The sequence below is a fragment of the Falco cherrug genome, chromosome 5 (assembly GCF_023634085.1).
Source record: "Falco cherrug isolate bFalChe1 chromosome 5, bFalChe1.pri, whole genome shotgun sequence".
Lineage (NCBI taxonomy): Eukaryota > Metazoa > Chordata > Aves > Falconiformes > Falconidae > Falco > Falco cherrug.
In genome coordinates, this window is record NC_073701.1 from 91,855,121 (window position 1) to 91,869,361 (window position 14,241).

At 42.9% G+C, this 14,241-nt stretch overlaps 1 protein-coding gene across 3 annotated transcripts in view; it reads right to left on the reverse strand.

Moving 5' to 3' along the window:
* Positions 1-11,756, reverse strand: part of SLC26A4 (solute carrier family 26 member 4) — a 27,512-nt gene extending 15,756 nt beyond the window's left edge. For 2 of the 3 annotated variants that reach the window (XM_055711262.1, XM_055711261.1), the window contains exons 1-8: positions 11,261-11,756; positions 10,700-10,839; positions 8,329-8,439; positions 6,560-6,750; positions 5,836-6,000; positions 2,727-2,879; positions 2,533-2,615; positions 1,448-1,595 (exon numbers count right to left, since the gene is read on the reverse strand). In XM_055711262.1, coding sequence (XP_055567237.1) covers positions 1,448-1,595; positions 2,533-2,615; positions 2,727-2,879; positions 5,836-6,000; positions 6,560-6,750; positions 8,329-8,439; positions 10,700-10,839; positions 11,261-11,415 — 1,146 coding nt within the window. In that variant the 5' untranslated portion in view covers positions 11,416-11,756. Of the gene's footprint in view, positions 1-1,447; positions 1,596-2,532; positions 2,616-2,726; positions 2,880-5,835; positions 6,001-6,559; positions 6,751-7,833; positions 8,302-8,328; positions 8,440-10,699; positions 10,840-11,260 lie in introns of those variants that run through there. The other variant, XM_055711263.1, reaches the window with a different exon arrangement.
* Between the last annotated feature and the right edge of the window lie 2,485 nt (positions 11,757-14,241).

Genomic DNA, 14,241 nt, shown 5'->3' on the forward strand with positions numbered 1-14,241 from the left:
TGGTGGAAGTATAGTTCCTAGTGTTCTTAGGTCCTAATAATCTATGAATCTATGAAGACAAAATAAACACTTGCAAATAACAGCACTGACCTATCCTTCAAAATTATTTTACTACCTGCTTTTACGATGTTATTTTAACTTCTCCGGTTCAAGTAAACTATTTGCCCATCATTCAAGGCTACATTTAACCTTTGCTGTGTGTAAAATTCATAGCATATTATTGAAAGGAAGGCACTTGGCTTTTATAGACAGTATTTCTACTACTACAATATTTAATTAGTATCTCTGAAGCACATCAGTGCTGGCAGAATAGCATATTCAACAAAAGAACAGCATAAACAGCACTTCCAGGAATATGTATTCTTGATTCAGATTTATCAACCTGAAAGCCAATGCACTTTAGGCAACTTTTAAAGTGTTACCAGATATGAACTTTATGTATTGTGAAGTGACCAGCATGTTCAGAAGTATAATTTTGTTACATACTGCAAAACTGTTTCCAAAATCAAACTTTATGTAATCCATTAGTACTAAAGGACTCATTAAACAAAGTACTCAGCTTATCTATTTATTGTAGTGAGTGCATTTTCTTGTATGTTCAAAGGATAAAATTAAAAATTAGCATAGATGCAGGACAAGGAAACTTTCTGACATTTTTCTTCCACAGCTATATAACCCCTGGTAAGACACTGAACAACTGCAGGAATCCTCTAAGAGCTTGTGAATGCAGCATTCCAGCTACGTGCCTTTAGAAACCAATGCTTCAAACAATGCAGCCATTTGGTGCAGACAGTTATTCAAGTATGTTCATATACTGGTAGGCATTTACTTTTGTGAAACTGCAGAACTTAGCTATATAGTTACAGGTATATTTATATTAGTGTAACTGGTGTCATGCTGAGAATTACAATAATTTATTCTGTAGGAAAAAAATCATGCCTTAACTGAAAAGTTCAATTGTTAAAATCCTGCATGTAGACTAAGCTGAAATAAAGCTGTCCAGAGCAACTTCTTAACTTGACATTGCCTTCCCCCACCCTGGCAACACACCTCAAAACATGCCTTACAAGTGGAAATGGAAAGCAGGTTGCTAAAGCTGGCCATGTCAACTTGACATCACCAGAAAATTCCCCTATAGAGTGCTTAGCTTTAATTACTTCTTCAGAACTACTGCAGGCACTAAAGCCACACACAAGAATTAATTTGTATAAAAAGCCCATACTGAAGACAGAGCACATTTAGCTTATCTCTATGTGGTAAATTTGTCAGGTAATATATGGCCATTTCAGCTAATTTTTTTTCAATAGTTGAAAGAATTAATCCTGTTATCTTCAGCCTTATTCTGAAAAATGTGTGTGAATGAGCTTTCTTTTATTTGGCTACATAAGTCAGCAGGAAACAGAACTTAACATTCACCACGTTTATGAACTATTTTGGTTACACATACCTGGTTTCCATCAATAGCATAGCCATACTTGGTTGCATATACTTTCCCCACAGATACAGCAATAGCATAAGCAACAATAGCAATGGAAAAGGAGGCTGCCATCATCTGGGAAAAGAGGCTGACATCTGGAGGTTCGGGAGGCAAAAATCTAGCATTTAGAAAATAGATAGTGTTATCAACTTTGGTCAAACTCTGTTCTTACTAGAATTGTCAAGGAGTTTGAGGAGGTTGCTTATAATATGAAGTGTAATGTTTCAAGTTAATAAAAAGGTGGAAACAGCCCATTGACATACAGAACACGCTTATCTAGCTCACCATAGCCCAAATCCTGATGCTATTAGTCAGCAACAAAGCTCCCATTGTTCTCAGCATGACTGAGATTTGGCCTTATGATAGCAAAGTGAAAAAGTACATTTTTTGAAGCATTGAATAAAGGTTGTATTGAATAGTATGATGAATTACATAAATATGTTAATGACACTTCATACTACTGTTAACATACTTTTCAGAAGATCTCAAAAACATTTTATCCCCTACTGTGTTTCCACAAATTTTAATTAATAAGCCCTGAATACCAAATGGAATGTGAAGGTTACTACTGTGAAGTGCTCTGAATCTTTAAGTGAAAGTCTGTGCCAGTGTAGTCCTCAACATCCTTGCTCCTCTGAGTATGGAAGTGATGAGATTGATTGGGATAACAGTAGTGGCATGAATATGAACCATAGTGGGATAACTCAGATACACAGAAATTAAATCTATGCAGAATTTCATTATTAAAAATACTTTTTTTTGTACATTTTCCTTAGACATATATTCACTTCATGAGCATGAAGCAATTAATTCTCAGGTGAACTTCATGAATCAGGTAGATGTTTCTAATCCAATTTTACAGATGAAGGAAAACTGGGCAACATATTTAAGTGGCATAATTGACAGAGCCAGAAGTAAAACTCAGGAAATCTCCAGCTCTCATTTCTAAACTCAGGTTACAGCTCTTGATATCTCTTTTATGTCTTTTTCTCTTACCACAGTCATTTTTAGCCCATTAAAATAATACCTATTTCCCAGAAAACAAAGGCACTCACCCTCTTGGAATGCTCTTAACAATGCCTGCATTGTATTTTTTTTCCAAGTCAGCAGCATATGAAATGCCAGTGGCTACTATTGTCTGTAATAAAATAAAACAACAGCTTTAATACTTAAAAAGGGTTCTTGTCTTCCTGTAGCTAGCCACATTTATTTTATCTGTTATCAGTGTTTGTTATGCTCCTTTGCTTACCACAATAACTTCTATTGGTATAGGTATAGGTATCTTGTGTTTGAACCGATCGTTTATTTCTTTAACTACCATGCAGACAAAAATGGTGAGGAGTCCAGCAGTAAGATCTGCAATGTTGGTGGTACTGATTTTTTCAAATGTTTCAATAAGAGTCTGAAAAATAAAAATGACAACATAAAGCACATCCATGACCACCTGAAAGATGTAAAAATACTCATGAGAAGATCCAGATGCATGGGGTTGTGGAGGAGGCCAACTTACTGCTTTGTTCAGGCCCAAAGGAGTCAGAGGATAACATACTGTCCAGGTGCTACAGAATCAGTGAATGGATTTAATGGTGAATTTAACTGAAAAAGCCTAACTGCGAGAGCTGTCCACACAGGGGGCTCCTGCTTCCCAGCTTTTAGGAAACTAATACTAAGTAAGAAGAGCTAAACCCCTGCCTGTGTTTTACCTCTACCTGTTCTTTGAGCAAGGAAGAGAAGATCTATAGCTTCTTCCACCTTGTCTGAATAGCAAGGGAGACCCCCATTTTTCTATATAAAAGACAGCTATAGCAGATTCATGGGCAAAACTTTGGTTCTGACATACACACTGCATGCCCAGTGTATATGGTCTGTGGATTTCTACTGTTGACATACAGAGACATACAGAGAACAAGTATGAACACATGGGTCCTGCCAGGCTGTGGAGAATCCTACACTTGAGAAAAGCAGTCACTAAACCTCACCTTACAGTACATTAACCCTCCCAGCAGAGTTCAGTCCCAGGCTGGAGGACTCTTACAACTGGGCTGCAATAGGCAGCTCCCTTCTCTACCCTTGCTATGCCCTTGCTTGGTCCTACTGTTTATTGCAAACAAGTGTAGAGAGGAAACATGAAGAGCTGATTATAGAAAAGCTACAAATACTCCTCTGCCCTCCTCCTAAGGATCAGGGTAATTCTCACTTGCCCCTGGTCTCCAAGAAAATTTAATTATTCCCTGCACAGTGAAGCAGCTTTAACAGAACGACCTGGTAGAAAAGGGCTTAGAAACAGACTTTTTGCGTCCTGGTTAACTCCCCGAATACTGAGCTATCAGTTTAAAGGTAAGGGGAGGGTTGCAGCAGCAGTACCACTTATTACCATACCGAAAAGACCCTGGTTTTGAAATAAAACATCTGAAAGTGCTTAATCAGCTATGTTTTCTAAGCTAAACAAGAAGCCTTCCTGAAACACTGAATCAGATGCCTTTCTTCAGGTGACAGAACCCTTTCCTTGCCTGTGGTACTGCTTACCTTGGATGCCATTCTTACTGACCATCTCTGGCACTGCCCTACTTCACAGGGGAACAGTAATTTCCTAACTTTGGGTTGTGGATTCTTCTAATGTTGGATGCTTAGTGTTGTAGTTTGTCAAACACCACTTCTGAAGCAAGTCCAAAACTTGTTGAAGCTGACACAGCAAGTCACAGGTTGAGCAGACCAGAAATCACAATTTCTTTGCTCTACGCACATCTGCAAGCACATTGACTTGGCTCGCCTGTAAGAACACAGAACCTTTGAGCTTTAACCTAAAAAGTCAGCATTCCATTCAGGCTCGCAGGAGTGGGAAGAACTATGTAATTCCTTTTCAAGAATACTTTCTACTAAATGTACCACCCTTCAGTAATCATAAAAAATAGAGACAGAAAAACCTGCTCGATTAATGAGTCCATCACCCTGCCAGGTCTGCTCTGAAGTCTATTAGACATTACTTTGTCTCATCTAATTTTCCATGTTCTGAGGGAAATAGTTTAACTCTGAAAAGGCCCATAACTTTTTTTTTCCCCCAATAGTCCACCAAATATTTTTTTTCTAAATTTTGCCTTGCTGTTCGTAGTTATGTTCATCCTATTATTGCTAATCTAGATCTAGATATTTTTGCTAGTCTGGTCTCCTGAACTCACATGTAAAATCTTTAAATACACTTCTCTGTCTAGAACAGCCTCTCTTTTTAGAAATCTGTTATTCTAATGTGAAGTGTTACGGAAGATCTAAAATACTACAAACCTGAATAGTTTTGAACTAAGTCAGTGACAAAACTCTGAATAATTTTCTTGGGGATGTCAACTATTCCATAATATGAGACCTCTAGGAACTCAATGTATCTGTAATCGAGGCAAGACATTTCTCCATGTGATCATTTTCTCTAAGATCAACAAATGGAGTTGTGACAGCAACGTTTAGCCTCACCTTACCTAACCAGCAGGTGAGGTACCTGCTGTAGTTCATCATTCAAATGATGATATGAAAACTTTTGATTTTAGTCAAACTGACTAACTTTTTCTGGTCTCTTCCCCAGTTATTTCATTACAAGCTTTGCATTTGTATCTATCTTAAGTTTTGTTACATAAAAAAGAAACCCAAACCCTAGCATTCAGCTTTCTAAAAAGTTGCAGTGTATGATCTGAGAAATATTCTTCCTGAAGCTTATTGATAGTTGGGAAGGAAAAAATCTTGCCTGGTGTGCTTAGTTAAATTTCTCTTTGGGAGAGGTTTGAATAAGATCATTTTCTCTAAGATCAACAAATGGAGTTGTGACAGCAACGTTTAGCCTTACCTTAGCTAACCAGCAGGTACCTGGCCAAGGGTGGGAATCCACATCCTTCTTTAGATACTCACAAATATGGCTACAGCGTGGAATGCAGAACAATGCCCTTTACCAGAATGACCTGCTGGTTTAAGAGTGAAGAGGCTTGGGACCAGTCAGCTCTGGCAGATGACTTGACAGTGTTAAAGAATTAATGAAACAACCTTCACAATAAGCCAGAAAGCAAGGCGTGGGACAGAAAAATAGTCTCCAGAAGTGACAACCTAAAGAAGAACTCTTTTGCTGGATAATTACATTTAAACTTTATGTGGAAAAGACTTCAAGATGGCAATTAGATTTTCTGTCTGGGGAACCCTGAAAGCAGCTATTTAGAGCCCCACAGATACAAATGAACAGCTGAAGATCTTTGTGAGAGTGAGAATGCCCTATACTTACCACCATATATATGAGCCATTCCTGTATGGCATGGAAGCAGAAGATAAACAATTATATAAAAACTTTGGCATAAGCCCAAAATGTATTAGAAGAGCATACTTACATATATTATGGAAAGGACACCATTATAGTTTTTAGTTGAAACATTGAGGACTATTTTCAATTGTGACACAAGCACTTGAAAAGCAGCTGCAGTTGTAAATCCCCCAACTAATGGATCTGCAAGGTACCGCACAATGAAACCAATCTGAAGGACTCCAAATATTACCTGGAAAAATCACGAAGAATAACAGCTTGCTAAACAACAACAAGGTACATTTTTATTTCTTGATTTCTCATGCTTTGTTCTTTTCTCTTTGATACAGAGTCTTAGGACCATATTCCCCTATTGCAGCCTAGTGTAGCTTAATAGCATGCCATCCAAGGAAATAAAGGAGACCTGAAAAAATGTGTGGAAGGATGCTCCAGGATATGCACCATTAGCACTTAGTTTCATGCATGTCTCTTGGTCTGCAATCACAGGGCTGTTCTTCTGTTGTCTGTGCTCCCAGTCATGCAGCCACAGACTCTGCCCAGGAGAAGAAGAATAATCCCCCAAAAGCTCTTCAGAGTTTGAGATGTTTAATGTGTCATGACTTGGCAGTGTTAAGTTAGGGGTTGGACTTGATGATCTTAAAGGTCTTTTCCAACCTAAATGATTCTATGATTAATTTTTGTGTTTTGCTACAGGAAAATGTCTTACTGCCCTAGTAGGTATTTCCATTAAATGGTTTTTCCATTAAAATTCAAGCAGTATCAACCTTGTGTCTTCAAGCCAACTGTTTTACCTGTAAAATTCCAACCAGAAATGTGAGTGTACTAGCAATCAGCACTCTCTGTGCATCTCTGGATTCAGTGTCTATCAGTGTCCCAGTACCATTAGTCCCTGTAGCATTACTGCCATCTATGAGAAAATTATCATCAGGGGCCATGCTCAATACAACAGATCCCACCATCAAACTGACTACAGGGAACGGACCTGTAATGACAAACAGAACACACTAAAGTTTAATATACATTGAAAAGAAGCATTTATCAGACTAGACAAGCAAACTTTAAGTCAGAAAGTCCATATAATATTTTAACTGGGGTACATTAGTAGTATTAGGTGGCCAGGAGCCACAGGCACTGCAAATATGACACAAAGATACAATTTCTTCCTTAAATAACTTACATTGTAGATACAGGTGCAGTTTCATGCTTTGCTTAATCCAATTTAGGGCTGTACCATGGCCAAAAGGGGCAACATGTTCCAATCATCGCCCTTATATCAGCACCACAACCAGACAAAACAGATCACTGATCCAGCTGAAACAACAGCTATTTAAATTTTTTTTTTTTTTTGGTCATGGTTAGTTTTCAGCTGATCCAGATTGCCACATAGCTACATGGTCAGGAGTCTCACCGCCACGGTGGTGGCAGAAACATGCACCAAAGTGTAGGACCACATCTTTTGGCAGTAATGTAGTATTACATTGGCTAAAGATGACTGAAACTATACTTTGGGCAAGATACAGAGAGAAAGCAATGATTGTGTCAGCAACACACAATCTAAAAGTAATCATATTTGTTGCAGTTATTTACTAAAATTATGCAGAAAAGGAGAATGTCACAAAACATCTTAAAGAAGGATAAGCTAATTTTACAGATACCTTAGAGGACGCTTCATGATTAAGAGTATTGGAAAAAGCATAAAAAGGAGCATTTGATAACCTAGAAAGTAGGAATGTCAACATAAGTACAGGTGACAACTCAGACCTGGATAGCAAATGTGAGCTGATAGGTAGGGCAGGAAGAGGCTAAAAAAGTGGAGAAAACACACGGAAGTATTTGATGCAGCAGAGAAGAAAGTTGATGAAGGAGCCTATATCACGCCAAAGCTTTGGGAGGGGAAAACAATCTATTCTTAGTAGATATGAACAAGGAAAGACTGCGTTTTGTTAGAATGAAGAAAAAGAAACTTCAGTGATCAAGCTGTAATACTAATTCCAAATGTGAGAACTAACAGGAAATATATCCCATATTTTGAAGGAAGTATTCAGAAAGAATCAACAAGGTTTACCCATAGCCTTGATGTGAGGACCTAGAGCGAGGCTGGAGTAGACACACAGGTTCTGGCTCTCCGCGACAGGCAAGAAGATGATATTGTCCACAGTGATCAAAAAAGGGTGCAGCAAGGAAGGCTTGTAGAGAAGACTAAGAGAGCTGTTTTAGCCATCTTGAGCTTTAGCTGATAGACAAAATGTCTGTCCATACTGCCTACTGAGGCCTTGATCTTGTAATTTCTTGCACAGAGTGTAGCCAAAGACAAGATTTAAACTTCAGCACAAATGCAAGCAAAAAGCATGCAGGGACACAACTGAAGGTAGCTAGTATGCACAGTTGCCTGTACAGGGAAGAAATAAGCCTTAAGTCCCCCAAACCCACCAATACTAATATTCAGTAAAGCCAATTTGATTCAGAAAGTAGCTGTCTGGTATGAAAGATATCAATGTTCACAGCAAAGATTAACATTTTGTAATAGATAATTCACTGTAGCTTGAACACATGCAGTTACCAACTGAGATGTGCCTTGATGTTCCCAGGAAAAAGTATGTCAGGATGGGAAAAAAGGCAGAATAGAGACCATATCCAACAGGAACTGCAACCAGCAAAGCATATGCCAGACCTGAAATGATAGATCATCAAAATGTTAGATTCAAAATCTCTCAACAAACTACTGTCTCGTCTAAAGTAGACTTTCAGAAAGATTTACTGCTTTTCTCTAGATACAATTTAGAATGCATTTTGTTTGTAAATCAGTGGCAGGCACATATGTGAGTATCATTGACTGTAAATGATCGTATATATGTGCCACAGTGTTAGTTGGATGAGTAAGTACTACAAGATGTTCCTGTATTTGTATAGGTAGCACAAAACATAGGTTCAAATGTGAAGTTTAAGTGCAAGTTGCAAGAGTGAATCGTCTGCCCATTGAGAGATAAGAGGGATAGGTCAAATGTTCTAGTTACAGACAAATTTCAAGCACAGACTCTGAATTATTAAACTATAAATATGCTTCAGTATGTTCAGCCCTTCTAAAAATCAGGCCACCTTTTTTTCAGTATAAACATAAAATTATAACAAAGCTTATAAACTTAAAATACCAAAAGTAAATCACACAAATTTGAGAGTTTTGATCCCTATCATCACCTTCCTTTGTATACCTGTGCAAGCTGTCAAATCCAACAAACAATGGGGAAAAAAAAAGCTGCCTTCAGTATCATATCCCATTTAGCTCCCACTGCAAGGTGCAATACTATCCTTCAAAGGTACCGCAAAAACCTGTCAAAGTTCAAAACAACTGAAGTTCTGAGCTCACTATTGTTACTGAGGACTGCAAGCAGCACACACAGATGCTGGGAATTGGGGACTTTAGGGACCTCAGGATCCCAGAAGCCTCTTTATTGGCAAACATTTTGGCCAATTTTCCCTGTATCTCATGATTTAGCATTTCAGAATTATTATATTTTTTTTAAAAAATTACAGCTAGATTTAGATTTGCACTAACTTGGGGGGGTTATATTTTGGGTTTTTTTTTAATACATGGGTGGGAGACCAAACAGTGTATTTCAGAAATCAGATTTAGAAGTAGAATCTAATTGTGAGAAAATTAGGCCCCACTGTAAAAAAAAACAAAAAAGGGGGTTACAGTAAGGTTTATAACATTTTATATTATATATATTTATATATATAACTTGTAACAGTTATAGCTGTTGTAAGACATATGAAAAGCCCATCTAGCCCAGCTCATCTTAAAAAGGCAGGGGGTGTCCTGTAACTGTGGCACTACCTTCAGGCAGAGATCTTCCAGCTCTGACACAGACTCTTCAGCACTGTGAACAAATCCTTAATCCTCAAGTCACCCTCTGCCTTTTGTTGTGTACAAACTTGTAGAAGTTTGTAATACCTTTTTTTTTGCCAGTCTGTGCCTTCCTAGCATGCTCCAAGGGAACAGACAGTAGGGAATACTTGTGACTAATTGGGAATGCGTAAACTTCTTTCTTTGTTCCCAGTGTGAGTTTTTGCCCCCTTGTGCAAATAATTCCCATTGAGGGAAAACGTGGGGTTGACACAGCTAGCTTAACCTCCCCTAGTTCTGAAAAACTGTGAAAATAGCGTAAGAACACTACTGAGATGAAAGAAATGAATGTGCTGGATCATATTAGGGTTACAGCTAGTGTTGTCTTTGACAGTGGACCTCATCAGCTGCCTCAGGCAGAATGGTTCTGCCCTTTAAGTCTTCCTTAACCAGCTTATTTTAATTAATTTCTGATTATTTCTGCCACTTTTCTATTTGTTAATTTACAGAATGCTTTCCTAATAAATGGAATAAGGAAATACGGAAAACTTAATATTGCAAGCCATGCACTGTCAATATCCATCAAGTTTAAATTTTTTTTTTAATGTAAATACACCGCTGCCTCCTTGAAGGCTGTTGTCTGTGGATACCTGAACAACGTTATGGGCCAAATTTTAAAGGACAGTAGATATCAAGGTTGCATTAGTTTGGGGCAATAGCGACGTTTTTATGGGCGGCTGCAGTAGAGCTGTAGGCTCAGATAACCAAGAGAAATAAGACCACATGACCTATCCATTTATCACAATGTAATAAAAAAATTCAAATATCAAAATGAATGCTCTTGGAGCAAAAGGCTTGGAAGAAAAGTTAAAACACACATCTTGACAGCACGTGGAAGGAAATTTAAATCTTCTTGCCACGCAGAGAAAGAAGGAATAAATTAAAACCATCAATTATTTATTGCAAAATAATACCTAATATCTAGTATTAAATAACAAGTCTCAGATTTGTAATTCCATCTGCATAACACGGCTGTGCTCAGCCAGCTCCCTTAGGGGAACGAGGGCCCCTAAGCGCCCGGCTTTACCTTGCAGGGTGGCCACCAGGCCGGTGCTGACCCCCGAGATGACATCGCTGACCAGCCACTCCTTCACCCGGTAGTTGGGCAGCCACTCCAGGACAGGCAGAAAGGACCTGGTGATCTGAAAGGCTCTTCTTCTCGAACACCTGCAAGAAAGCAAGTGATGCACGTACCCCACGGGAAGGCGGCTGGGAAGGCCCTGACGCCCGAGGCGGGCAGGGGGCTGGGGTGACGGGCATTGGGGCTGGGGTGACGGGCGTTTGGAGAGGCAGAGGTGGGACACTGTCCTCTGCCAGGCAGTGACGGGGAGCGGGCTGGTGCCAAAAGTGCTGTCCCCTGAAGGAAGCACCCTGGGGCCAGCCGCCACCACCGCTCCCACGCGAAGGGAAGGGAAGGGCAGCCTATCGACCGACGGGCGTTTCTGGGGCCACTTCATCCCTCAGCGGGCGGCCGCTCCCCGGCGCCGGCACCGCGCGTCCCCCCGCCCCCGCCCGCTCCCTCACGGCCCCCCGCGCCCGGCGCGCCCCGCTGCCGGCGCCTGACGGGCCGCCGGGCGCTGCCACCCACCTGCAGGCCGCCTGCGCCCGCTCGCGGAGCGTGGGCGGCAGCGGCAGCCGCCGCTCGTTCTCCTCCTGGAAGCCCGCCTCGCTGTAGATGGGCCGCGCCACCACATAGTGGCTGAGCTCCGCCAGCGGCTCCTCCGCCCGCTCGCCCGCTGCCATGGCCCCGCCTGAGGCGGCGGGCAGGGAGCAGCGCCCGCGCCGGCACCCCCTGGCGGCCCGCCGCCCGCGCCGCCCGCTCCCCCGGCCGCCCGCCGCTCGGCAGCCCGGGCGTGGCGCGGCCCCGCGGCGCAGAGCTGTCCGCGTCCTGAAGCGGCGGCTCAGGCGCGGCCCCGGCCCTGGCCCCGGCCCCGGCCGCCCACGGCTCTACCTGCGCCCGCGCCCGCTCTCCGGCGTGCGGCAGGGCGAGCCGGCCCCGACGCAGCGGCATTTATTTATACGGCCGGCCGCGGACGGGAGCCTTATTTACGGGGAAACAGAGACCCGGCTCCGGGATGGCCCGGGCGACGCCTCCGTCCGCCCTCCCCCTCCGTCCCCAGTGGCCCCCTCGCAAGCCCTGCCCCGGGCTGGCGCTCCCCGGCGCGACCCTCCCAGCCCCGCGGCGGCCGCTGCACACCCGTGCCCCGGCACCTCCCGTCCCCTCGGGGCGAGGGGCTGCATTTCAAAGCCGACCGCCCGTGGCAGGCCGCCGCGGGGGGAGCTGCTCCCGGGTGCGGAGCGGGGCCGGCCGGCCGCACACGAACCCACCGGCCGGTGCGCGGCCTCGCCCCCCTCCGTCAGCCGCCCTGAGGCACCGTCGGCCCCGCGGCGGCCTGCGACAGGGGACGAGTGGGACTAGCCGCTCCGTGCGCTGCCTGGCCCACAGGGACATTTCCTCAGTTTCCAACGCCTGGCTTCACCCCGTGATCCAAGCGCTGGGAATCGGCTCCGGGCAGAGATAGAAACGCCTCAGAGCTGCGCTGCTCCCCGAGCCACCCCCGCGGGAGGGAGAAGGGGCTCGGGCCCACAGGCCGGCCCTCTGCGCCACACCGGGCTGCGGCTTCTAGCTCGCCTGAGGCGGGTCGGAGGGAACGAACTCCCTGGCAGCTCGGCTGTAACTTAGGATCAGAGATAGGACTGGGGCCGAAAAAGTCAACCCCGCACGCTGAGTGCTGCTAGCTATGTTGCCGCTCTTCCACGTGAGGTGCGGAGGACAACCTAGAAAAGACCCGGCAGGAGTGAAGCAAACATGTGCCCTCCTCACACAGAGAGGCTTTCCAAAATCAGGACAGGAGTCTTGTTCCAGCCAGTGCCACAGAGGTGCTGAGGGCACACCCTGAAGGCACTGCATCAAGCGAAATCCTTGCACAAACTACTCGGGTACGGATATTCCCGACAGCCTTGGTTTCAAAGTGTTTCAGCACAGTCCTCACTTCAGGTGTGTTGAAGCCAACGTTGCTGAACTGGAAAGAAGCTGCTTGCTGAAAGTATGCTTTGTAGCGTAACACTGTTCAGGTTTTCTAATTCTGCAACAGGCTTCCCCTGCTGCTGTACTGTTAACAAAAGCCTAGGTAAACTGCTGAATTGCTTTGATCTGAGCAATGCTGCATCAGGCAGTGGAACAACCAGCTTCCTAGACCGAGTCCCAACGTTTTGTAGAAGCTCGTAAGCATGGCACTGGGGTGTGTAAAAGCTGAGAGTTAATGCCTAACGGTAGGACTTTTTTGTTTTAAGGAAAGTGGTCTTATATAAACATTACTCGCTCCAGCGTGGGAAAGCTTTCAGATTTTTTTTTGCTAGCGGATAAGACTACGGAGAATTAATGCTGGAAAACAGAAGAGCAGCTTGATTCAGTTAGGCATATACTAAAGCACATACAGAAAAACTGAGCTGACATCAAAACTGAGTAATCTATTGAGTTAGAATCCACTCCTGATAAAAACAGGTAGCATGAAAAGTGGTTTTGAAAAGCTGTTGTGGTAATGTCTTCTTAGGTTCTAAAAGTAATGCAAAGACAATGAAGTGACTTCAGAAGGTATAATGGCTTCTAGGTCAATCATTAAAGCATAGAATAGTAGAAAAGACATTTGCAAGAACCCAATAGAGATGCCACACACAATATAAAGTCAATTTTCAGGACTGGATGCGTATTAGATATTATTTTCTCCTAGAATATCTACAAAACTATGATCATCTTATTCAATATTCAATCTAAAATAGGATTTCAGAAGAGAACTGGTTATCTTCTAAAGAAGGAAAAGATAATACCGAACAAGGCAATTCATACAGGAAGACTACAGTCAGAAGAATCTGAAATGACTAACTTGTGCTCCTTGGAAATTTGTTTCCTGCAGGATGCATCTGCCTGAATGGAACTCCAAGGTTCAGCATCTCAGGTGCTGTAAGATCATCAGCAGATGCTGTATAGATAATAACCCTGTAGGACCATGCATATTGGCAGGACAGAAGTTTGTGTGCTTGAGGACAAGAGGTTTCAAGCATCGGTGTAACACAACACACTCACCAGAATTTGAAAAGAAAATGATTTGAGGAAGAGGATAAAGGATGCAAAACCTAGCTCTGTGTGAATTCAGAAACAGTGAGTGTCTAAACCGTGATGTTGCTGACCCCACTTGGGATGTTGCCCTGTGTAGCATCCCCTTCTCCTGAACACTAACCCTTCAAGCTAGAAGGCAGGCTCTTCCCTTCCTTTTACAACTTTAGCTTTTTTTTTTTTCTCTCTCTTTTTTTCCCCCCCCTTTCTTTCTTTTTTTTGTTAGCTTGAAATCTACATCAGTCTTCTGAATCCTTTTGTTCACCTTATTATTTGCTACTATTTCCTAATCAATTCCATCTCCATTTTGTACTTGGTATGAGATAAACCACCGAGGAGGGATATACAGCCCATTTCCAAGTCCCTGCTTACAGTATCACTGTATGCTCTATTCCCAAGTCCATAACTCTAAAATGCCTAAGTCCTATCTGGAGAAGAACCAAAGCCTGAGATTT